At 48.6% G+C, this 26,883-nt stretch overlaps 1 protein-coding gene across 1 annotated transcript in view; it reads right to left on the bottom strand.

Moving 5' to 3' along the window:
* COL26A1 (collagen type XXVI alpha 1 chain) overlaps positions 1 to 26,122 on the bottom strand; it is a gene marked incomplete at its 5' end in the record, with an annotated part of 168,374 nt that extends 142,252 nt beyond the window's left edge. The window contains 2 exon segments of the mRNA XM_082776346.1: positions 2,566 to 2,688; positions 25,971 to 26,122. Coding sequence (XP_082632472.1) covers positions 2,566 to 2,688; positions 25,971 to 26,122 — 275 coding nt within the window.
* Positions 26,123 to 26,883: the final 761 nt, after the last annotated feature.

Genomic DNA, 26,883 nt, shown 5'->3' with positions numbered 1-26,883 from the left:
GAAGTCCTGCAGCTTGGAGGCTGGTATAAGCTTGCCTTTCTCTTCAAAGTCAATTTCCATGGAAAAAGAAGGAAACCACATAGAACTTCTCCACTGTTAAGGGAGCTTCACTAACAAGTGAGGTGCTGAATAGAATAGGCACTCAACTGCCCTGCAACTTCAGGGAATTTCTCATTGCTATCCTTAGGAGTTTTCACCTGAAGATAGAAGATAGGTTTCACCTGAAACAGGAGAGAGAAAAGGGTTTGTTTTTTTTTTTTTTTAAAGACACAGTATTCATTTTATTGAAGGTGATGAGAAGTTTAGCTGTTAAAAAATAATAATTTCAGCTTGACTCCTAGACTAGAGAAAGCCAGTTATTCTCACATCCCTAGGTGCTGGCAGTGTGACACAGGCAGGCAACAGCACAGGCCCAGGAAGTAAGACTTCAACCAAAAATTTGCATGCACAAGTTGCACACCACAACATCCATCAGTTTCAGTGCCTGTTTTTCATTCTATCAGAAGTCAGATGCCAAAAAGAAGCAACCACCTATAAAAGATGTCTAGGATTAGGATAATTTATTTGACAACCCACTAAACTCTCGGGATGCCTGTGGCTTTGACTTCATTGCCATTTGTTCCTGGGGTTTGCTCTCTCTTACAGCGAGAGCACAGTAAATGATAAGGAGCTGGCACGTGCTGCTCCAGCTTTACCTTTGCTAATAACTGGGTGGGCTCCAGCACTTGCCAGCAGCCTTCTGGAGGTTATTGGGAATGAGAGGTGCAGGGTCTCTCTTTTTTTGTGTCACATGATGCATAATTAGGACAAATTATATACTCATACCCTTAGAAGGGTGCTGTTGGCTCTGGGTCCTCCCGCTTGTAAAGGGAGCAGAGCATTAGCATCTTCCCATCTCTTCTGGAAGGTTTCTTCCAGTGATCATCTTCCAGAAATGCAGCTCCCATCAGCTGAGGTTTCATCAGCTAAGAACTTAAATATTAATAACTCCAGCTTCCTTGTGTTATTTTTCACATAGAAAGAAAAATTGTGAAGTCTGCTGCCATTCTGCATTGTTTCCAAACAATTGGACTCGTCAAGCAAATGAACCAAGCTACATTTCAAACTGAAAACATTTTGTGAATAACAATGTCACAATGGCAGACAACTCCTAAAGTCTCGGGGTTAATAACGTAAGAAACAATGTATAACAGTAACTGCAGGAGCCCGCAAGAAGGATTTTTACCAGTAACATGATCAATTGTTTAGTACTCGTGAAACTGCAGTTATATTAACAAGGAAAAATATGCAAGATTTTTGGCAAGTTTGGGAGACAAGGTGAAAGCTCACAAGTTTCTAATGACAATTATGTGTGTAAAACGTCTGGGAAATTAAAAAGCTTCAACAGAAGTTTGGCCATGACAGTGTAAAATATTAAGTGTTTCAACCACAGCCTTGCATAAAACAAGACCAAAGAGACACCAAAGCAGATATATTACAAGTGAAAAAACTTAGACTGACCAGTGGCCAAATAGAAACTAGATAACCAACTGTGGTAACTGCCACATGGAAAATGTGAATTCCAGATGAAAAGAGTCTCAGGAGTAGATCAGTGCATGCAGGAGGCACATAGCCCGAGAAGATGGATCTCTGGGTATTTCTGTTGGTAGCTCAGCCACGTGCTGGCTAGGTTGTCGACTAAGAAGACCTCAAGCTGTGGCTGAACTGGAAACAACAGCAACAAAATGACTCAACTATGTGGGAAATTCATGTGGAAGTGAGATGTACATCTAGAGGACAATGACTTCTCTGTGCCAGCTCCCAGATGGGTGGGTAACGTTATTCTGCTCTGAGGATACCTTCAGAGAAGGCAGGACCCAACACCACAGACACTGTACACAGGAAGGGAAGGTGGCAGCTCAGGATAGCTATTGCACTTTTTTTTTTTTTTTTTTTTTAATATGGATCCTAAGACTGTAAAGGATTGAAAGGCCAAAGTAGGCTAACAGCAGGCTACACAGAAGCTGACAAGCAACTATCTCCAAGCTTTGTTTCTCATCTAGGGAGAGATGACATCGTGCTTTCATGGATGTCTCTAAACGATATGGAGACACAGGAGTAAGAGGTGCTGGATGGGAATTCCTCGCTTAGAGGATGCTGCCTTTGTCCAGCACTGCCTGCAAGGACTTTGAGCAGAGCTTTCCAGTATATGTAATCAACATCCCCCTTAAAGACTTAGGTGCGAGGACTTGATACCACCCAGTGCCATCGGGACAGTATCCCCGCTAACCCTGTTCAGTCACACTGTACTCTGATGGACTCTGTTTTGCTTCATGCCTAACAGCAGCCTCCTGCATGTGGATGTACAAGCTGGCATTACAACTCAAGTTAGAATTGTTTCACACAGCTTGCCTCTAATACTGCACTTGCTTACATGCATACAATGGGCATTCCTTAGTTCTACCATCATGATGTAGAAGATTGTCTGACCCACAGAGCCCACTGTACAGTACTTAAAAAGCTAGGCAATTTGATGAGAAGTGCAGGGAAGTGTGTACAGGCAACGTGAGACATGAAGATTTTTACCTCACTAAGTTGGCACAAGGTCCAGGCCACCGGCAGCTCTGATAAACTCGCTGGATCACCGTTTCTGAACCATTCTGCACTTGGCAGGAAACTGTCCGTGTGACCGTGTAGTGACACCAATGCCTGTGGAAAGAAAGGACGATGTTAGCTCCAGTAAGACAGCAAGCTAAACCAACGTATTTAAGACTGCTTAACTAACTTAGTTCCCTTTTACAAAAAGATTACCCAACCAGTAGGCCAAGGGAAGCCAGTAGATGTGATTTCCCTTTCACTTGAGCAAAGCTTTCAATACTGTCTCTCACAGTATCCTTCTGGACAAAGTGTCCAGCACACAGCTTTACAAGTTCATAACACGATGGGTGAGCAATTAGCTGATGGGTCAGGCTCAAAGGGTTACAGTAAATGAGGTGACATCAGGCTTGTGGCCAGTCCCAGTGGGGTTCAACTGGGCTAAATGATTTGGATGAAGAATTCAAATCCTAAGTTTTTGGATGATACTAAATTAGGGGAATCTGTTGACTCCTTGAGGGCAGAGAGGCCTGGCAGAGAAAGCTTCACAAGTTAGAGGGCTAGACAACCACCAACCACATGAAATTTAATAGGAGCAAAAGGCACATTCTGCACCTGGGACAAGGCAACCCTGGATATACGTACAGACTGGGGGATGAGAGGCTGGAGAACAGCCCCACACAAAGGCATCTGGGGGTTTTGGTTGACAAGTTGAATACAAGTCAGTGTGCCCTGGCAGCCAAAAGGATCAACGGTGCCCTGGGATGATGCATCCAGCACAGCACTGCTAGCTGGTGGAGGGAAGGGATTGTCCCACTCTGCGCTGGTGCAGCTTCACCTTGAACACTGTGTGCAGTTCTGGGTGCCACAAGAGAAGGACATAAACTATTAGAGTGTCTGAAGGAGGGCAAAGATAGTGAAACAACTGGAGAGGAAGATGTAGAAGTGGCTGAGGTCCCTTCGTTTGTTCAGCCCAGAGCAGAGCAGGCCGAGGGGAGGCCTCATGGCGGCCTGCAGCTCCCTCACAGGGGAGCGGAGGGGCAGGCGCTGAGCTCTGCTCTCTGGGGACAGCGACAGGACCTGAGGGGATGGCATGGAGCTGGGACAGGGGAGGGTCAGGCTGGGGGTTGGGGAAAGGTTCTGCACCCAGAGGTGGTCGGGCACTGGGACAGGCTCTTCAGGTGAGCGGTCACAGCATGGTGCCCGCCAGAACTCAAGAAGCAGTTGGACAACGCTCTCAGACATATGGTTTAATTTTTAGGTAGTCCTGTGCAGAGCCAGGAAACGGACTCAAAGATCCTTGTGGGTCCCTTCCAGCTCGGGATATTCTACGATTCTATGACTGCAGTAAAAACAAAGTAACTGGGGGTGGGGTTGCTGCTTCTGCCAGCCATAATGAGCCCAACTTGCAGTCTTCCTTTCCCACCCCACCTCCTCCTCCCCATAGCTGCAGAAAGATTCCCTGCTTCTGCCAACCTGAACCACAAGAGATCCAGTAATGCCTCTTGCTTGGTCCTCAGAGGCCAGGGTTTTACAGTACATAATTTAGTTCTGTAATTTATCATAAACAATAGGATTTTAGAGGGGAAAAAAGGAAAAAAGTCTTCCAAATCTCCTGATAGTCAGCTCCCATTGTACTGGTCTTAATTTCATCCTGCTCGTTATGGTATCGCTCCCCAGCCTCCTAGCCCTCCAAGCAACATCTGAGCTGGAAATTTCTGCTGCTGGTGCGGCGGGGTTCACTGTCAGCAGGGCTCGAACAAATGGGCTGCACTGGAGAGGTTGCAGTCTAAAATCAGGCAAGACAAAGTACAGGGGAGGGAGGGACTGGAGTACTGTCTTAGCTCATAAGTGAAGAAGATAAGAGCAAGAACTCCACCACAAAGCATGGGAGAAGGCAGTAACTGCAGTGCCAGCCCTGGGAATCAGCACCCATTCAATCCTTCCACCTTCTCTTAAAGACCCTTTTAGGTTCAAATGTTGTGCTTGGGGAGTGCAGGGAAAGAATAGAGCACTTGTATTTTCTCTTTGTAAACATCACTCATACTCGCCCAATTCTGGTTCATATTTTTGCCTCTGTAACTGCAGAGGTAGCAGTTTTGAGAGCCACCTTCCCACTGTTCACACAGGGACAATAGGCACATCCCCTTCTCCTTCCCCATCCCACCTCCCCAGTGGCGGTCCATTTTCTTTACTATTTATCCTATTTGCTGCGTTTCCCCCCTCCTTTTTGGACCTCCCCCTCTCTGCAGGAGGCTCCCCGCTCCGTCCCCATGAATAGGAGGCAGGGCTGCCAGCAGCCGAGCCACAATGGGCCGGCCGGGGCCAGCGGGCGGCTCACCCACACCTCGGCTACAGGCAGAGGGGCAAGCAGGGGCACCCGGCCCGAGGGGGGCTTCCACCCAACACCATCAGGCCCAGCAGCAGCACCAGGGCACAGCCACAGAGCTTTTCCTGCTGGTACTGCTCCTGCTTGCTGAAAATCCACTTGTGGTCCTCTGCTTCTCAAGAGCTTCCCAGACTTGTAAAGTGAGGTCGTAGAGAGCCCCTTCTGTCAGCTTTATTGAGGGTCTGTGGTAGGTTTAGGGGCAGTCCCTAAAACCCTAAGTGGAAAACAGCATTAAATATTTGTTGCCATGTGCTGTATGGGACCAAAGATTTCACTGCAATATGGCAGGGCAACCAGAGCAATACTTTCTCCCCACCCCAGGTGTTATATCAAACATTTAAGGAGTGAGAAGTGCTTCGGCCACCAGACTGCTCCTGGTACAGATGGAAAGTGACAGCTGCTGCGCTCAGGGTACAAACCCTGGACTAGCAGAGGTGTCTCTGCTAACATCTACAGCAAGGAGCCAGCGGGCAGTGTCACTTCATGATTAGTCCAAAAATCAGATGAACGAAGCCTCGGCTCACAGGACAACAGCAGGTACTTGAACAGGCTCGGCACAAGGCTTAGTGGGCAAAATCAGGAGACACACGAAGACAGGAAGAAGAGATTGGAAATGCAGTAACTCAAAATAAGTTATTGCTGATGGTTTTCCTTTCAAGCATGTGGTGCAATTGGCCCTCATTTCATCTCCCTGAGCCCTACCCACAGGGCTTGTTCAGAGGGGCACTGCTGGCTGAGAGCTGCCCACGCCCTGGGAACAGCCGCGTGAGTATGGAGGAGAAGAGCAGCCAGAAGGGGCGAGTATGAGAGGGGCCGAGGAAACCACAGCTCTATACAATTAACTCAAGTACATGCTTTTAGCACAGCGCTTACAGCTGTCAGAGGGACAGCACAAACCTTCTGCACAAGCCTCAGGACAAAAGCATTTCATGTCAGGCAAAACAAATCGCGCACACACAGAACCAGACAGGATAACGACAGGAGCACACGTCCTGAAATTATGAAAACCAGAACTTCTCGCTAGCATGCAAGGAGGAAAGGAACTGGTCCAGCCACAGGGGAAGAAGGAAGCAGCATTTCACATACTGACAACGTGCACCAGAGCAAGGAGGGCCACGGATACTGACAAATTCAGCACACAGTTACTGCTTCCTGAAACCAAGCACAGCTATCGAGGACTCCGGGGCCTTTCCGCACATTAAAAGCATTTTTCTGCCTTGCCAATGAAATCCAAATAAGTCAAGTATTTATTTACACACACTATGCTTTAGCTGTTTTGTAGCTTGTGTACATGTGCCCCTCTGGCCTTCTCCCATCACCGAGTTCCATTTGGGAAAAAAACAAAGCTGTTCCTGCCAGGCCTTTCATTAAGCGGGTGCTGCCGGCATGCACGCAGATTTCCTTTCTGAAATGGCCCAGAACTGCTGGGGTCTCTCACGCCTTTGTTCTACCTGGTCCTTGGAATAAGCTGCTAAGGAACAAACATCCCTCGCAGGTCACACAAATCTGGCAGTTGTGCTGCCGCTGCTGCTTTGGAGAAGCCTTGCCTTGAGCTGAGACTCACCAGACACCTCGTTACAGCCTCGTGGCAGAGCCAGGGGCAGCAGAGGGAGGTGTAAAGGCTTCTGCCTCACTTCAGAGCGTAACAGAGGGCTGCAGGGGAAGACACCGTATTCCCAGGTTCGTTTCCTCGGCTGAACTATCAGGGGCTTGTTAGAAAAGGAAGGAATGGGGGAATTGCAGGCAGTGAGAGCCTTCCCCGAGGCTCCCTGTTCCTTCGCTGCAGCCATCACCTGGGCTGACCAGGACTGGCAGCCCACGACAAAAACACATCCTTCCCTCGGGGCCTGGAACAGCCTTCCACGGTCTTCAGAGCACAATAACAGTGACAGAGAAATGCAACCCAGGGACTCTTCCCTCGAGCAGAACCACCAAACAAAACGGCCAAACCCCACAGACACTTGCAGTCTGACCTGAACACAGATTTCTCTAATTTCTTTGCCCTTTGCTTCCCATAAATAGCATCACATTCCTACAAATGCACCTTACAGGGGTTTGGTTTCTATACTGGCACAGAAGCAGGGGAGACAGAACAGGAGCACAGTAAATCATGATATGCAATTGGAATATAGGACTCAGCACTCCATATAGATACAATAGCACAGTGACTATGAGACAGACAGACAGACAAACCTACCCTGAGATTTCTCTTTGCAAGCCAGAAGTCCACAAGAGCAGCCTCCAGAACGCAAGCAGGCTTCAGACCAAGTGACGAAAGGCCCCATCATGGCTTACAGAGATTATAAATGACCCTTTATATTATATACAGATGCTAGCAAGAAAGGTTTAGGACTTTTACTGGCACGCATCCAGGATGGCAGAGAATGTATTACTGCTTATTCAAAGAGAATATTCCAACCAAGCAAACTAAATGATCCAAACAGCAGCTCATTTAGGGCTGGGGCTGCTGGATCTCATGCAAGCTCATCACCAACACATTTAGCACAATGCCCTGCAGTGCCTCATGGAATTGGTCTTCCACCACTCTGCTTGAAGAGGAGAGTCTCACAGTTGCTCTGCTTTCCCCAGCCATTTCCAAATGGACACCCTCCTTTCACAGCCTATTTAATCCTTGGAAGACTTTCACAGACAATTGAAGATCTGCAGATCATGGCCTGTGAGCTCCCAATTTAGCAAGTTTCAGTCCAGGACTGGACCAATATCTCATGTCTTGATCACGGCTGACAGCATGCTGCTCCAGAGGGAACACAAGCGCTGATGCCAGCAGATATCCAACTGTATTCGCTGCAGAGGTTCAGGATGTAGACGTTTCAGGCTAACTAAACATTCAGTGGCTTGCTTCTAGTTGAGGCTACTCTGGAAATTGCTATTCTGAGCCTAACTAGACACTCAGGAGATGCTGGAAGGAAGTTGCCCACTCTGCTGGCTCGGCAGAACCACTGACACGTGGCTTTAGGCACCAAAGAGGCAGGAAAGACCAGCCTCCCATGGCACGGACAGAGCAGGCTAAGAGGCTCTCCCAGGGCTGCTGGACTCACCGGAGGCTTGAGCTGCATTTTGCTTCTGTGGGCAGACACCAGGGAGGAGGCTGTGTTCTGCACCCCAGCAGCTTTCTGGGCTCTGCCCCCTCTCAGCAGAAGCCTCATTTGGATGCCCAGTTCTTCCCCTGGAGACTCTAATCCTACAGCACGAAAGAAAAGGGACTGCAGAAGGTGGAGCAGCAGAAGGTAATGAATTAGCTAAAATACTGAAGCTCCTGAAGAGCCATATACTCACAGATCCAAGCTTAACTCCAGACTAGCATGACTGAATTAGCTCAGAGCACTCATTTTACGGACGGGAAGCCACCAGACAGCAAGCCTCCTCCTCCCCCATCTGGCCATCTGCATTTGCACAGCGCTGTTTGCTAAGGCCACCACCCGAAGGATGCAGAAGGGATGCCCCCACCCTCTCGCCCCCTGTAAATGCCTAAAGATTTCCACTACTGCAAGCTGACAGCCCCATCCCCAAAAGCAACGTCTGTTTCTTCCCCAGCCCAAGTGGCTGGCTTTGATCCAATCTCCTCGGACTCCTGGGGGTCCCCGGGGGGCCTTCCAAGGGGCTTGCGAAAGAAAAGGCAGCGGGTTGTTCGGAGGCTTCGTTTCACTGGACAGGCGAGCACAAGCTGAACGATGTCAGGAACCAGCAGGCTGAACTGATCGGGACTCAGCAAGCAGCCTGCTTAATCAAGAGCATGCAGCTCGAAAATGAGAGCAGCTACATTCTTGCCTAATCACTTGACAGTTCGGCTCCGCACACAGCTGACTCGTTGCTGCGCCCCGTTAGGGACAGACCTACAGCAGGCAGCGATGCCACACACAGGACCTGCTGGCTGATGTGGTCGCTGGAGGGAAGGACAGGGTTACAGCTCCCGAAAACCACGGCCCCGTGGCACAGCATGCTCTGAGCAGCACGATGTGCTGTGCTTTCAGCGGAGAGCGCTCAGACTCCAAACAGAGCCCCTTACACTGTTGTGGAGGTAACAAAGATGGAGATTTTACGTCTTTTTAGGGCTTCTGATAAAAACACATGCCATAAGGTGCCACACAAAAGCTCAGATCACCAAGCTTTAACCAGCCAAGAAGAAAGCAAGGTATTTCTGGAGAAATAAATATCTTTCTATGCACAATTACTTCATCAGCACCTGTTGCATACATTTAGGCATGAATCAGCCCTCCCCATTTCCAATAAATCCTATAGATGTCTCTCAACAAGCTTGGCATTTCTGATGCCTGCGATTTGCCCTACAGCTCTGTGCTGTGTAAACAACTGCACTGAATTATCTTTCTGTTTCCATAAGGATAACACACTGTGTGTTATACTTAGCAGAGATCAACATTTAGGGCACAGAAAACAGTAGGAGTGTTTTGATAGCTAGATAGATTTCCCCGAGTTTCCTCATAACATTTTTCACTGGAGCTATCAGTTTCCCTGCAATCATGGAGAGGAATTTCAATAAAATCAGAAGGTCACCGACTTTCACTGGGAAAAAGTTGCCGTTCTGACTCGATGAAAGCAAACCGTGCCCTTTTCTCTGTGTAAATAGTACAGCATCCTCCCTTGCCAGGACAGCAATCCGTCTGTTGTGTGCTGGAGCCCATCGTTAGGAGGGGTTCGTTACTTAGATACTCCACCGAGGCCAGGAGCTTAGGTTGCCCCGTGCATGCCAAGAAAACTAGCATTCAAAGGCTGCCAGGCTCTCTGTGGCATCTCTTCCTGAACCATCCAGTTTCGCATAGCCGCATTATTCCTTTCTTATTCACAAACACACACCTCCCTCGCCACGCTTTGGTTCCCATCAGGATCAGGTTGACCAGCTAGCCCAGCTGCCTGTGACCAGATCACTCCCTGGTGCTGTGATCCAGCTAAGGAGGAGACAATCCCATCGCACACCACTGGAGAGCTCAGATAAAAATCAAGCTGGGTTCAAGCATCTCCTGTTCTCAGCCGTATCTGAGCTCTCCCTGGGTAACTAGCTTTGGGGATCCAAGGCTGTCGTTCGTCTTGCCATCCAGAGAAAAGCCAGCTGCAGAATTCAGCTGTGGGCACCAGTGTCTGTGAAACAAGGATGTTTAGAGTCAAGGAACAGAGTCAGGTCTGCAGACCGATGGACCACTGCTAAGAAATCTACAAACGACTACCTGGCAGGTGTGGCAGGGGCCGCATACAAGCATATAATGGCAAGGTTTAGTTCAAAGCAGAGTCTGCTCTTCCATTACAAAATTTCCAGGGGTCTGCAAATCAGAAGACATGACAAGCCACAGTAATCTCGTTGTCAATATTGATGTTTTACGCATGCCTTACTCCCACTGAGTGCTTCAGGCATTAATAGAGGTTACCCTAACTCCTGTGAAAAAAAAGGAGAAAATTTTTGTAACAGCCTATTCATTTTGGGAAACGAATAAAACTGGAGGAATGCTAGTGCTTCTGAAGCCAGACAGCAGCAGCCATCTGAAGTAACATAGAGCCAGAGACTCAAACAGGAATAAGAGAAGTTCCAGGTCTCCCACTCCGCTGCATCGGTCAGACAAAGACTGGAAGGAGCTCCAATCTTTCTGCCCCCAAGTAAGTCTGAAAAAGAGACTATAAAAATCAGTTCTGCCTAGCAGAGTCAGATTGGACAATTTATCTAGGTACCTCCCAATAGCATAACCCTTCCCCAGGGGCCAATATGTTCTGTGCTCAGAGCACTTCAAATACTCAGTTGCCAATAACAGTCTTAAGTTCTCCCACACAAAGTGGATTATCAGAGACTGCTGGAGGGAGTTCAGTCCTAGAGGAATCTTTACCTTAGGAGGAAAACGCAATTCAGTCTGCACAACAGCTTTAATCTTCAGCAAGTTCTGCAGCCAAGCGCATTTAACTGTGCTTTCCTTCCTTTGTTGTGTGCATGGTTGACCTTCCAAACAGCATTACCTTGAGGGCTGAACTCGCTTCAATTCATAGGAAACTGCACAAAGTTTTGCCTTATCCTTTTGCAGCCATTGAAGTTACAGGGGCTGAGGGAAAAAACCTCTCCCTGCCGGAATTACTGAAAGCCTAGAAACTGAATAGCCAAATAGCACAGAGCCGTGGGTGCAACTCTGTTTTGAAACGGCGAGAGAACCCAGCTCCCCCAAGCAACATACAGCTTCCTCAGCCGTGAGGCCATCCCTCTCCTCTTCCAGTCCCACCTCATTCAGCAGGCACCTTCCAGCTGCCGTAACAAAGCGGGGCTCAGAAGGTGATGGCCCTCCTGTTACACACGGCATTCATTCCTGCAGCTGATCCACCCTCTCCATCAGCGCTCACAGAGATTATAACAGACACAGATGGGGACCTGGAAAAGGCTGAGCAGGCAGTATGAGAAATAAAGCCAAGTCTCACAGACTGTGATCAATACCCACGCTTCTGTGCCCACGCATGTCTACGGGCACATACAGGAAAGGGCTCAAGGAGGATTTCTCTAGCATGAAGTCCCTGTGCGTTACATCCACCACCCAGCTCCTCTCAAATTGCTAGTGGCACGTTCTGCCTGAACCAAACAAATATGGTTGACCCAAAACATAATTATCCTCATCAGGAAAATGAAAGAGGTTAGCCCATGACTGAGCGCTCAGAAATAAAAGGGGGGTTCACTCCTTTGAAGCGCTTTGCTTTTACAGGCATTCTTTATGCTCTCGACTGTTTTGTGGCTCCCTCCCCCAGGCTTATCACAATCAATGAGAAGACAGTAGTTTCCAGTGCTCACAGAGGGAGGGAAGAGGAAACGTACAGAAATATCTGTGGAATCTGTCTTTGTTAAATTAGACTGACTCGATGGAATTTGGCATTTGATATCCGTGCAGCGTGGAAATCATGCACAATTACAACCTAGTATGTCATTTTAGCAACATAAAAGCTCCTTGAAATAGAGCTTTTGAAAAGAAGAACCTGAGCCTAAGCATTTTTGCGCAGCTGGATATCACAGCTGTAGACAGGTCTCCTGCCTTCCAACATGCTTGCAGATCTGGTCCGGTCATTCCTAGAAAGCTTAGCCTGGGAGGGAGGGATGAAGTTAAGGGAAAAAAATTCCATAAGACATTGATTAGAGGTACAAAGCTGGCACTTAAAACACCAAATACTGGTCTGAAATATACCTGTGTTTATAAAGAGCACAGTCGCCATTTGTCTGTGTGCCCTCCTCTGAAAATCTGATCCAGAGCTGCTAATGCTGAAGACAGCAGCCCTGATCTTCATTACAGCGTAAAACCAGTTTTTAATCCAAGTTAATACCTCTAAATTGCACCAACAAATTCATTCAGAATTAAACATCAACTTTGAAGTAGCAGGAGATGGAAGGAGTACGAGTGACAATGCAGGACAGACTTATGCCAGCTTGCCCTTAAAAATCTTTGGAGAGAGAAAAACATCAAGAAAACCAGCATAAGGAGTCAGCAACCCAGTAACAATGTCCCATGCTTTATGAATGCTCCTGTTGTGGCTACAGAGCCTCCTCCACCACCCATAAAGCTCCAACCCCTGGCTGTCAGAGTCCCCTTGCTATGTTACATCACAACAAAACAATACTTTGCACAATGTGCATCCACCAAAAAGGCTAGATCAGTCCCCTGCATTTATGGGCTGTACTAGCTGCTTTTCAGCATCTCCTCCAAACCTGACCATGCAGGGCACGCATACATCTGCATGCCTCAACAGCTAGTCCATGTGGATTGAGGAGGGTCTGCTCCTGAATCTATTTTTTTTTTTTTGCTTATATAGCTCCAAGCAGGCAACAGCACATCTTTGTCCCTCAAATTCAGCCTTCTGTTGCCAAACTCACAGCACTTACCAGCAGCAATGAAAGCCACATGCATGACAGGAACACAGGGACTCAGCCTAGACGAAGCAGTGTTTTTCATTAGCATTATACTGGCACCAAAAACCGCAAATTACAACGAGAACAAAAGGCAGTGTCAAAAGGAGAGCACCGAGTGTATCAGAGGAGAAAAAAATAAGGTGGTACAAACAAGTTGTTGCTCCGTATCAACTGCACCGTGTTCATCTGCCCATTTAATGTGCACGTTCCAGGTTCTTCCTGGGGCTGAACAGTAGGGATAGGACTGTCAGCAAGGAAAAATACACTCTTTGGAAAGCTAAAGAGAAAGCTATATTGCAGGAGACCCCACCAAGCATTGCTTTTTCTCTTTAAGGGGGATACAGATTTGTTTCCCTGAGCTGTTTCTATCCTCAGAGCACTGCCCTGTGAACTCCCAGCACAACTGGCTCAAAAAGGCATTGAAAAGCAGAGCATCAGCTTCAGACTGACGGACGTTAGGGTGCAACTGGAAGTGTCTACACAGGTAAACAGAGCCCAGAGCATTTCTAGCAGCACTTCCTCCACCTGCCATCCCTCCTCTGCCTGCGCTGTTACAACCACTTCACTCAATCCGGGTCCCCAATTCATTCAGCAACACTCAAAGTGCTCCGTGGGCCCTGGTACAGAGGAGACTACACGGCAGACCTTTCTAGAAGAGCAGTTTGATGAGTGTCTGCCCATCACTGTGGGGAGCTAGGTTTAATGAACCAAGGGAGCCTCTCCCAGGCTAGCATGAAGTTGCACTGAGTGTGCAGGCTCAGCTTTTTCCCCCCCCCCATCACTTCTGTTTCAGGTGGCTGCCATACAAAGAGCCAGACATAACATCCTCATTGGAAGGGCCAAAGAAACAGCACCAGCCACGGCCTTTCCTTCAATGCAAATTGTAAGAAAACCCTACAACTCCCTAAGGTTTCCTCTGCTGGTGGAGAAAGTTAGCAGTAAGACAGTCCAGACAACTCCATCTACTCGTACTGTGTCAAGACCAACAACCCTGCTTCCCCTTTGATTTGCCAGCTCAGTCACTCCAGTCTAGGCAAGCTACTGAAGTTCAGGTGCCCATCAGCCAGCATTTGCATTAGACCTGAGACAGGGGTACTGATGATGCTTCTGGAAAGTTTTTGTGGGGCAACTGTACCCGACAAACATGCCTGTACTCCAAGAACTAAACCCTTTTCTTCAGTAACTGCTCTATGGATACACCAGGTCATTCTGACTAACGGATGGGGTAGGTGAAGCTGGGGGGCTTTTGCTTGCCCAGCTCAGAGCCCCCAGAGCTGAGCCAGGCAAGGCCCCACTTCAGAGAAGCAAAGCCTCGCAAACGCTCTCTGGCTGGGCATTCACAGCGTTAATCAGTCTGAAAAACAAAACCCAAAGCCTGCGTGTTAATTTGCTATTTAAATTGAAAACTTTTTCTTCCATGTCTGCCATGTCTGGCACAAGGCTGTCCTGGGCGTTACTACAATAAAAAATAATTTGGAAAATAATCCTATTGTTCCAGTCACACCCAGGGGAGTTTCATGTGTAGGGAAGTAGGAACATCAAAACTGAGATCTGCTGCGTGATCAGAGCGCTGAGCTTGCCCTTTACAGCAGTTCGTTTTGAATCCAGTGCATGCTGGGGAGCGATCTGGGTCTGTAGGATGTCTCCATGGCTTTACGGTTACTGATTCCTACTCACACAACCGAAAGCTTTCAAAAGGCATCTCTAGTGCAGCAAAGTATCAATACCCTTTGCAAGCACGTGTCCACCCCCACGGTCAGTTCAGTGACCCTGTCCTTCCCTCCACTCATTCCCAGTGCCCATCTAAACGGGCAATGGGCTGCCCTAAAAGAAACCCAGGTGCCAGTCACGGATGTTTTCACCATGCAAAGTGGAAACCATGCCCGGTGCTCCATGTGAACGCGGATGCAGTACTTACAGGCACAGGATATTCAGCCACAGCAGCAGCCTCTGCTCACCTTGTGCCAGGCTCCCCCGCTTACACTTGGCCCGCTGCGTTGGTCTGGCACCGTAAAAAGTATCTGCAGAGCATTTGCTGCAGCTCAGCTCCTCCTCACTCACTCATCCCAAACTCCTGTGAGCGAGGGCTCTGCTCTGCCTCAGCGGGTTTTAAACTCCCTCTTATCCAGATGGTGCACGTTAAATCACACAGCCCGCTGCACGTAGATGGCTACGGACAGCCTGTACGAAGGCATCTAGAAACAAAGTGCTTTAATATATTTTCAGTTAAGAAGGATCTTCTACCTTTGACACATCTTTCTAAGTTTTTACAGGTTTTTGAAGTAGGCTCCATATCTCCCTTCCAGCCAAGAATAATTATTAGCTCTTTTTTGTGCAACCAGGTTTGTTCACTAGAAAAAAAGTCTTTAAAAAAAGTCCTCCTCTCGTGAACAGAAACACTAACACCTTTCCCTGTTATTAAAAAATTCTTGAGCAATCTAAGAAACCGCTTCAGTGCCTCAGCACTTGGGAAACCTCTATTTGGAAGGGAGATGGTCTTGAGGGAGGAGATCTACATTTCGGTATCCAGGTGGAAAATGGGTTTGATTTGGCCAAGTAATAACAGACGAAAAAAATCCTATAGCCTGTGCACGCACGGTAGATTCCTTCGGAATGATAACAGTGCCTTAAGCACTCCCCAGGACGCACACGGGAAAGGGGATGGGGAGAAAGCAGCACCAAGGCAGAGCGAGGTGACAGCAGGAGCCCTGCAGGGGACACAGAGGGTTGGGCAGGGAAAAGCCCTGCCTGCTCTGTGGGGAGCTGCAGGAGTGGCACGTTGTGTTAGATGGGGGCTGTAGGGGTTTGCTGCTGTTGGAGTTTAGAGTTCCCTGCCAACGCAAAGAGGCAGGACAAGCCAGCTGTCTTCTCCAAGGCAGGGGAAAACCCCACAGTGTACTTTCAACCAGGAACTGGGAAGGGTGAGGAGTGAGGCATGCAAAGGACGCGTGCTCCTAAAGCAAAGGCCTCACCAGCTGCTGGGACTGGAAGCATCTGGAGCTACTGGAGAGAGAAGTGAGAGAAGCCTCGCTCTGCGGCAGCTGACGGGACACACACACACACACATCCCACTTTAGACTCACGCTATCCAAAACTTGGGATCGACTCAAGGCAAAGCCAGAGAAGACAGCCTGCCTTCCTCCCCCTCCACACAGACCTGTGCAGAAGGAGACATCTGGTGACACAAAGGTGTGAAAGATGATTTGAATAAATCATTTATGACCTCAATTTGATTGATGGGTCACAGGTATTTCATATTTTTACCATTTTTCCTTCATCATTTGGAAAGAACAGCATCCTGCTGCTTTACTTACCACAGGCAGACCAGCAAACCCATGAAAGACACACGGCTGCCCAGCGACTGCCCAGCCTACAGCTTATTATCACGCCAGAGCACACACGCAAGCAGCCTTTGCACACCACACCTGAAGTTTGGTCACGCTTTTTCTCCCGCATACACACATATATGGCAGATTCCCTTTACACCTCTCAGTGCAGCTCAGGGGAACTATTTACATGCGGCATTCCAGTAGAAGACGACAACACGTGTCACTTCTTGTAGCAGAAAAAACTGGGATGAATTTGGATTGAGAGCACTCCCACGTGTACGAGTCAAAAAGGTTGGTTGAACCCGAGAGCATGGAACAGGGCGAGATGACAGAACAACTACTGAGCCATTTCCTCTCGCAGTCAACGTGTCCGTGGAAACACCCTTCAATTTTTCAGTCATTACTGGCAAAATCTGAGCCTCAAATTCTGTGGGCTGTGTGCAACTCCAGACAAATGCCTTTGTTTTGAAACACACAAAAATACACAACGGAGCTCATGGTGGCATCCCGCAAAGCAAGCCTTGCCTCCTTAAGGCACAGAGACGCTTACATGCACATCAGTAACCCAGGCGTGGGCAGCACAAGGCGCCTCCCTGAGCCCACCAAGGGACCAGGTGAAGCACCCTTTCCAAACCCATCTGGTTTTTAGCTGCATTCAGCTCCAAAGCCAAGTTGCCCCAATCATATCCCACCACATCAACTTTCCCACCGCAGACAGTCACAGCTCCGTCCTCACCTTCCCAGACACCAAGCAGCAACTCCTCCAAAAGGTACCCGGGCGCTGGACGTTTGTTTGCAGTGAAGTTGTGTGGTGGTTTCGAGAAGCTGCTTTGCAAACCTTCTAGTGCAGATGCCTTTAACCACTTGGCAGGGGCTGCCAGACAATTAGAGCTTGATTGTTTCAAAGGCCGTTACCCAAGAAGATGAACGTGTTGCTGCAGTCCTTGCAATAAGTTTCCAATGGCTTTGGTTGCAGAGGTTTTGAAAGGGTTTTAGCAGACTTTCAGCTACACTATCAGGACTCAAGCGTTTTTCTGGTGCTTGGCAAAACAGGCTCTTACTATTTCTGCAACACGCACTCAAAGCTTATCCGCAGGCCTATAGACTAATTCCTGCAACTTCATAATCCAAAATTTTTGTATCATTTGTGATATACATTAGCGACTTCCAGTAACAGTGGCCCGAGAGACAGCGTTTTACTATGCGATAGTTCAAACCATTTGGCTCCGTGCTGCAGCCTGAAATACACTGCAGGGAGGCTATATATTTTGCTTCAGGTTATGCTGATTTACAACAGCTCTAGGCCAAGTGCTGCAGCATCCTACAGAGCCAATTTGCCTCCTTCGCTCTCGTACGTAAGAGGCAGCATGGGACCAGAGAAAGCTTGCAGCATCACAGCCCAGAGCTGCCTTTGCCCAAAGGCTGGTGCTGCTTGGTAGCACCAGCTGCCACAGGGCTTTCATCGCATGCCCAAGGGTCACTGCTGCTTCCACCAGTGCGTAATTAATTCAGCCTCCAGAGCTCTCGCTGGAGAAGGGGAGAGGAAGCACCACAGCCTGTGCCACTGCTGCTCACCCCAGCCCCGCTCAGCACCTCCCTCCCCAGCCCCCAAACTAACCTCTTTGTGTACGCCAGGCACAGACCAACTCCCAAAGAGTAATTTCAGTCATCTGGGCTCCGAGAGGTGCATTAAACAAGGAGCACGACGACCTCCATTCTGTAAGAGTGGAAGTTTACACAAGTGCCAAGTATTATCATGGATAGCTTTTATTATAAACTTCTACATGCATTCACATACAATACGTTGGATTTTGCAGCTTTCCATCTAAGATCTAACCACACCCTCATGAAGTACTCCCCAGAGCCTTCCTTTACATGAAGGGAAATATTACTATTCCCTTTTTAGTCAGGGGAAAGAAAAAAGTCAGAAAGAGGAAATGTACAAGTCTCGGTTCCCAGACTCTGTGCTGCTCTATAGAATACACTGAGCATTGAAGGGAATGGTCTTTTTCTTGGGAAACAGGGTTGAAAACAAAGCCTTATGAATCAGCCAGCTGATAATTAAAAGCAACCAAATCCAGATCACTTTAAGCTGCACATGAGAATCTGGACTCCTCAGATGCCGAATTCCTCTGCCGACCAGAAAAGCCAGGGTCACTTGCCCAGCTGGTCACCATTGTTCTGTCCAATAAAGTTCTGGCAGGAATGCATGTTTAACAAAATACAGAGATTAGGCATAACAAAGAATGCGGCTCCCCCCTCTCTGTTTAGGTTAGTTGGGTTTGCCATGTTGAAATACTGAGGCTTACACATATCAGATTTTCTCTGTCCTGTACTGCTAGCGCCAGTGACAGACACAGGCTGACAGCCCAGTTCTCAGGATTGACACTATTTTAGCTTTCAGTTCATTAAAAGCAGCATAAAAAGCTTGCCCCAAAGCTGCAATGACCATTAAATCAGTGTTTTCTTGGGTCTGTAAAGTACCAAAAAAAGAAAAGCTCCCTTTACCTCCAACACGCCAGAAACAGCAAGTTAGACCAAGCCGAAGAATCAAGGTGACAGATTTCAAGTACCTTGCAACAGGGCAGCTCATCTTCAATTTGCTCAGATTTCCCACAAGAAACCCAGCATCCAGCAGGCAAACGCAGCATCAGGAAGGCAACGATCTTCCTAACACCTGACTCAGCTCCTGACGGTAACCAGGATCTTTTGTTCGATCTCCAACCAGGCATGCGAGATTAGCCAGATGCCAAAACGTCACAAAACCAAGTCACACAGGGAATCTTACACAGATCTTCAGAAATCCTGTAAGTCTTGTCGGGACGCAGCTTTTACCGAGTCAGACACCATGTGCAAGGCAGCCCTGGTACCTCACAGGGCCAGCAATTTCTCGAAGTAATATTAGGTGGACAGAAATTTGTGACCCAGAAGTAGATTCTCAAAGGATACTGCCCTTGGAGAGCTGTGTGCAAGAAGGCCAGAAACAGCCTGGTTGCACCTTAGTTATCTGGAGGATAACATCAAGGATTTCTGAGCTGCCATGTGGGGTGGGTACGACAGCTTGCACTGCACCAAGTGCACTTTATAGGTAGGGAGCATCTAAGAGCCTGTTACAATGGCAGTCTCTCCTCCCTTTCTGCCTTCATAAAAAGTTGGAAAATAATTTTCTGTGAGAGCCACACATTAAACTGGAACAGGTATGGCTGAGATACGGAGCTACCAACAGCCTCATTCAGGGTTTTTCTTCTAGGAGAGCCTTTTTAGTCATCCTAGCACAGCACCAGAAATCACGTTTTAGCTGGTGTCCCTTTCACTGCCACCTGAAAATGAAAACAACTCCAGGTTTGTACAAGGTAGCAGTGATGAGATGAGCAGCCAAACGGCCCACCCTGAGCAGGGCCACAAAAAATAGACCAGGAAAGCAAAAGAGAATCAGGCCAGAGGAGAGCCTGGAAGCCAAGCAACCTAAGGGAAGAGGAAGAGAAGTGGCAACAGATGAAAAAGCCTTTTCCTGTAGAGCAGATGAGCAGCATTTCCCTCGCGGTGGAAGGGAGCGTTCACGCCAAGCCCTTCACACACCGAGGCGCGCTGGAGAGCTGCTGGTGGAGCTGTCACCCACTGCTGCCTTGAATAAGGATTCGAAAAAGCTCCCTGTGCTCTACTGTGTTTACAGCAATAATGAGAGCCTGGAGGAAGGGGTTAGGAACATCTGAGTTTAATAAGGGCTGAGCAGCACACAGCAAAGAGAAACGGCTGCCCTTCCGTTCAGGGCTACCACACCCCACCAAGCTCCGCAGCACCCCGCCAATGGCAGGCTCAGTGCGGAGACGTTATGTCATCCCAGCAGCCGCAGCAGCCCATCTGCCCCAAGCCTTTTCGTGATGAGAAGAAGCATTTTGAACCAAGCTGAGAGCTCCCAGCACCACTCTTTTGAAGGGCTAAATAAGCACAGCCCTGGGGGGGGAAGAGCAGATGGAGACTGACCCTGGGCACAAGAGAAGCCAAGAAGAGACGGGAAGTTTTTGTGCCTTAACCGAGCAACTCCATCTCACAAGGTCATCGCAACAGGGCGAAATGGAGATCCAGCTCATTTAGCACCCATACTGCTGCCTCTTCTTAGTCCTAAAGAGCTCCAACACCCCAACAGATCAGCAGCATCCTGTTCTGTATGACAAACTGCAATAGAAGACCAGTCATTTAGCACGCAGCTTCTGTGGTCATACTTGCTGCACACCCTCTCTCACAGCCTGTCTCCAGAACTGTCCTCCTGTGACGCAGGTATCTTTCCTAAAATGCCTTTGTCTCCAGTGTCTGCGTGATACTCTTTTCCCACCTCATGTATATGAGGTTTTTTGTTTGGTTTGGTTTTTTAACCTCTTTTCAAGTATTACGTTGCGAAGTGGAAAGCAGGAATTGAGGATTGTCCATCTGCAGAGTCAAGAACAATTTACTCAGTAGACCTTGGTTAAAGGACCGTGCCCATGGGGATATTTCCCTACCCCATAACTTCACTACGCTGGCGTTTCTGAGATGCTCTGCGCAAACACGTGCCTGTATCTAGTGCAAGTACTGCAAGGAAGATCACTTCCATCCAGTTCCTAGGGGCAGAAAAAGTTGGAAGCAATTAAAAGGACGTCTGACTCCATAACCTGATGTCAAGATTGGACATGAACAGATGCGTTTCTAGGCAGTGGTACCTCGCATTGCAGTTGAAGTTAATGTTTTGACAAATGACTTACTTGCTCAGCACAAAGCTGTATCGCCGCGTACCGACAGCCCCAATCAGCTCTCGCAGGACAGACAGGAGACACGCGGCACAGAGGTAATGGGAAGAGTCCTACATGAAAGAAGCTCACAGATACCTTCTCTTCTCAGCTTCAAAGAGGTTTCAAGATCAACTGCTATAATTGTCAGAGGCAGATTCTCTTTTCCAGATAAACCACACAGATACGAAGGAGTAGACTGATCTGTCCCAAATGCTACGTGTCAGGAAGCTGCCTTCTGCTTTCATCTCAACAGCATCCACACCGCGGGCCTGAGTGAAAGCCATTTCTAAACACATAGGAGAGGTTTCTCCTTTGCCAGAGCTATGATTTCCCTTCTTTGGAAGCTGAAAATGAGCCTTAAACCTGAAATCGCCTCCCTTGTCCTTCCCTCTCAAAAATACACAATTATTTCCAAATAGCGTTACAAGAAATGCTTCCATCCAAGCACACTCTTTACATATTCATCCGTTCATTTCCAAAAGGAGAAAGTTAAAGATATCCAAAAAAAGCCGGAACATCTCAACCAGATTATTCCACGTAATAAACCACAAGTTAACAAATAATTGTTTCTTCCTAAAAAGGAAGTAAGGAACAAAACCCATACGAACCAACATCACCTTTCCCTCCTTTGTTCCTTTCTGTAACGCTACCCAAGGACTCTAGTTCGGATCAGTGCCACTTTGTGCACAAATACACTGAGAAGGAGCTTAAATGTTATTCAATTATATGAAAAGTTGAAAATTCACAAGACAGTAACCCAATTAGTAACGTTTCATTATTTAATTTTTGCAGCTATAACCCTTAATAGAATCTTTGCGATAGCTTTGGCACAGGCTAGCTTTAAGCTCAGAGCTTCAAAATAAACATTATGCTTCAGTGGAAGCAAATTTAAGAACTGCCTACATCTAATTAAAAGTGAATTGAGAGCTTTGAGCGTATTGCAGAAATGAGGTCCAATGAATTTTAACACCACACTACAGGAGAGGCAGCCTACACTTTACAAAACAATCATGTTTCCAGACGTGCTAGGTCTAAATCAAGGAAGCTAACCCATTATTCTAACTCTGTAGACCTAAAGCACTCAGTGCTTTCAGTCTTTCATCATTTTTTAAAGACATTCATATTTTTTCCCCCTTTATCAAGGCACAACCCAGTAAGATAAAGCAGACGTGAGCTAGGATCCAAGATTCAAGAACCCCAAGCAAAGCTGTGAAGTTTCTAACCTGACATGTTTCAACTAGGATTTTAATGCACTAACAAGCTCAGCTTTGAGAAACTGAACAAACAAGGGTTATTGAAAGAGACACGTTTGTTAATTTATCCGAGGGGAGCACAAGTTCACTGCCACCCATTGCTTTGCCTCTCTGCTGCCTTTTCCTTCCTCGAGCTGGAAAATGAAGCATACATGAGAGGAAATGATTCACACAAGCATCTGGAAACGCAAGACAGTAGGAGATTTCCTAAATGAATACAATTTACTGCAGTAACTACAGTCACGTCTGGTATTTCAAAGCCTTTCCAGTGTTGCTAAGTCCTTACACTTCCATCAGCTTCGCTGTTTTAATTGCTTTGCAAAGCTCCAGCACTGAACCCCGCAAGTCAGATGAAGATCAGATGGCTGCAGAGTCCAGGAAACAAACACCGGATGGTTCAAGGGTTTGGTGATGAGCTCAGGACCTTCTGACCTCTTGGTTACCTGGGTAGGGCACTTCAAAGGGGAATTAGCGCCGAGGACTCAGCATGACACAAATCCCAGTTTGTTTGCTTGACATCCCCACGAAGTCTGTGGCAAACCATAGAAAACCAGCGACCCCAGGCAATGAACAGGCTATTAGGTGATGGAGGGAATGACTCAGAGAGCAAGATTCTCTCAGAATAGGGAAAAAAAACATTTCTCCAATATGTATACTCCACACCCACTTAAGAGCCACAAGAGGTTCAGAATGTGGGGCTGAAATTAGGTTCAAACAACCTTTCTCTGGGAAAGAGAATTAAGAGAGAGCCATCAGGAAAACTGCAGAGATAGTGTCCTCAAAGTGCTCTGAGAGACTACATAAATCAGGATACTCGTTTATAGGTCACCTTTTAATGTCAAGAACAGGCTTCTATCGCAGGAAGACACCCACTCTTACTTGAAAGCACAAAAACCTCACCTAAGAGGCTGCATTTCGTTATGTTACAGCTTAGTTGTGTGCACAGTCCTTCAGATAGGGCTGGGGAGGGCCAACCCCATTCCTAGCAAATGTGGTTGTAGGACCACACACAACACTGGCAGGCATCTTGAAAAGAGCAGACCTACGGCAGGTCCACCCAAACACCTTGACCTTGAAAGCCAGCCATTCAAGCGTCCTGTTAGGAGACTGCCCAATTCAACGGGAATTTCAAACAAAATAGCCAGGCTGCTACGCTATACAAGGCCAACAAGCACTGCTGCTCAAACTTCAGGCATCAGTACTTGTGCATCCCCTGCAGAACTTGACAGCAATTCAAGCATGTGCCAAGACAGACTGCAAGCATCTTAACCAATAACCAAGATCTGACACTAAATCCAACCAGAAACTTTTTTTTTTAAAAAAAAAAAAAAAAAAAAAAAAAAAAAGAGAGAGAGAGACAAGCAAGCAACGTTTCCACCAGAACATTTCCATAATTTCATTCTGAAGGACGTGAATACGCCTTCTGCTTCCCCCTCCATATTTCCCCTACACACACCAGAGGCTTTTCACATTGCTCAGGGCCTCAGCAAAAGCATCCAGCAGTCCTCAGAGCCTTGGGAGCCCATCTCCAAGACAGCCTGCAACCTGGATACCAAGGCCTAAATCAGCTCTCAAGCTTGGAATGGTTTCCTACAAAGACAGGATATTCCAGCAAAATTGTTGCTGTTGTTTGTTTTTTTCCCTTGGAGAGATCCAACTTTCTTGACAAGTCAACTTTTTAAAAAGTGACCTCAGATTGCCAAACAGCTCAATCATGTCTTCACTTGCTGATTAAGGACAAAAAGACAACTGCGGGAACAGGGAGGGTCTCGCATCAGGAGCCGTCAGCTGCAGAGCATCACATCGGTAGGACCGGGAGCTGCAGCAGGACCCTTTGGTGCTCTGGCCTGCCGGCGGGCATCCAGGAGGCACGCCAGAAGTCACTGGACAAAGCACAAATGGGAGGTTTGCCAAAACTGAGTCTGCAGAAAGGAGGTGAGAGCAGCTGCTGTTGCCTAATGGCAGTCAGGTGCTGTAAGGTCACCCATTTGGATGGCAAAGGGGGCACTGAACAGTGCAAAGAGCAGTTTGTACCAGACTCAGTCCCCTGAAAAAAAAGTCTTCACATCCACGTAGATCAACGTTAAATTTTAGAGCAAAAAGCCTCGTCCTTCATCCAGCACCACATTCGATCCAGACGAGCACAGCTACCCCGACCTGAAGCTGTGCCCTGCAGGAGGCTCCCCACCAAGGTCCAGCTCTGTGGCTGGGTACAGCTTTCCCACACGGACTTTCCCAGCAGAAAGTGAAGCTGTTAGACATTTGCCAACAAGAAAACTCAACCACTCAATGGGAAATTCAAGCACGCAAAGATTGCTTCAACGTGTGATACTTGACTAAGTACTCCAATTTTTTATTTCAAAACATCCACCAGTGATTTTTCCCTCCCTTCAATTTATTTCTCCCCCTGCTTTAAACCAGAACGGGAGATACTCGCGTGGCAGAGTTCCACCGGACCAAAAAAAAAAAAAAAAAACCTAAGAGATTTCCCAACATCATTGTTTAAATTAGCCTTAGATGGTTTTATACAGCCCTTTATAACTTGGAGAGGGATGTGTTCCCCCGGCAAAGGGTCGGCTATCCAAACAACTGAGGCCTGGGAAAATCAAGCAGGAGTGTGAATTGGGGAAGGCCTTTGGTGAGCAGCGACACAGTCCTCGCTCATGTAAGCGTGGTAGCTCTGAACAAAGATCTGCAGGCTAATAGATATGTAAGACAAATGACATGTGGTTCTCATTGCAGCTCATGCTCGGGGAAGGGGGTACCTTGGAACGGGTCCAGCTGGGATAGGTTTATCCCATTACTCTCCTATAATTTTCTGCTGTTTCAACCCCTTTGACAGTTACTGTAGTTTAACATCACACCCCCTACAGACTGAGGCCTGTTTGACAGGCCAGCAAACAAAACCACCCCCACTTGGAGAAGAAATATGCACCATATGTGCGGGCTGTGCGAGGCTAGCACCCACTCTCGTGCTCGTGACACGGCGATCGATGCGAATCGCCGCGCAGGAGCCCCAACCCCGTGCCTAGCCCAAAAAGCCAGGGCCAGCGAACCTCCTGCACGGCAGCAGGACTCCACACACCGGCTATTAACGAGGGGAGGGGGAAAGGGGTGAGACAGGATGGACGAGCCCTGAATATTAAATTCCCAAGTTCCCATTTAAGGGAATTGCAGGAAAAAAACAGTGAAATTCAAGAACAACTGGAATCAGGTTAAGCCACTCTCCCGCTTCATACAGTGCGGCTCATTCATGTGAACAGCTGTTTCACCTCCAGAGAAATACCCAGAGAAAACAGAGGGGAGGGGGAGAAGACTAAATTGTTTGCTCTACTGAAGCAGCAAGATACAGTAAATCAAGGCTGATTTATATTGTCTACGAGAAACCGGCTGGGGAAGGGGAGGGGAGAGAAGCGTGAGCTTTGGTTTTAAACAGCTATTTGAGAGCTGGGGCTCTGGAGGACAGCTCTGTAATTAAGCTCTTTCCTTTGTTGAGCTGACCAAGTTGTTGCAGCCGAGGGCGAGCACGGTTCCCTCTGCCGGCACCCACCGTGGCAGGGGGCTGCGGGGACACTGACCACCGCCCCCCATCCCACCCCGGCAGAGGGGCAGGCAGGAGGGCGGCTTTGGGCCAAAATTCAGCTTTCACTCACCGCTGCTGCCCCGTGCCCCGGCAGGTAGGGAGCCTGCCCACGCAGCCAGGATGGAGCAGAGCAGCCCGGCACCCCCTCGGCCCCAAAAAACCCCTCCGTTGCTACTCACCGGCGACTGGCGAAGCCGCTGCCCGGCGAGCCGGAGCTCTGCTCGGGGTAGTTGTGCTGCAGGCTGGACGCCGGGAATTGATAGAGGAAGCCCGTTCCCAGCGCGCATCCGTGCAGGCAGCAGCACCAGGACAAGAAGAGAGCGAACCGCATTTTTGCACCGCCGGGGGGGCTCCTCCTGCTGTCCCCGCTTGGCTCCTGGGGCGCTGCGGGGGGCACCGGGGACCCCGCTCCCTGCCCCAGCCCAGCCGAGCCCGGCGGCTGCTGCCCGCGCGGGGTCCGGGGCTGCTCGGGGCGCCCAGGGCGCACTCCCAGCCCCCGGCTGCCTTTTCAAATTTGGCGAGGTTGGCCCCATTCCGTCAAAGGGGGCGTGGGGCTTCGGCGTTAACCCTTGGCAGGCCTCGCAGCAAAGCCCGCTGCCGAGGGGAGGCACCGGCAGCACCCCCGGCACCCGGGCACGGGCAGCGCCTGCCCGGTAGCGGAGCCGAAGTGCTGCCCCCGGCTTCCCCGGCTCACCCCAAGCCCCTTCTGGGGAACCCCCGGCACTGGGGTGCGGGAAGAAAGCTGCCCTGACACAGCCAGGCCGGTGCCTGCTGCCACACCGGGGCAACGGGGTTACACAGGTGATGTGGGAAACAAAATCCTGGAGTCGTTAGGGTTGGAAATGCCCTCCAGGATCATCTGGTCCAACCATCCCCTACCACCAGTGTCACCACCCAACCCTGTCCCCAAGCACCACGTCCAGCCTTCCCTTGAACACCCCCAGGGACGGTGACTCCACCACCTCCCCCGGCAACCCGTCCCAGTGCCTGGCTGCTCTTCCTGAGCAGAAATGTCTCCTCATTTCAACCTGAACCTCCCCTGGCACAACTTGAGGCCATTCCCTCTGGTCCCATCACCAGTTACCTGTGAGA

This window comes from Aythya marila (genome assembly GCF_965140915.1).
Source record: "Aythya marila genome assembly, chromosome: 20".
Classification (NCBI taxonomy): Eukaryota; Metazoa; Chordata; class Aves; order Anseriformes; family Anatidae; genus Aythya; species Aythya marila.
This window is presented reverse-complemented; position numbering and strand designations above follow the sequence as displayed.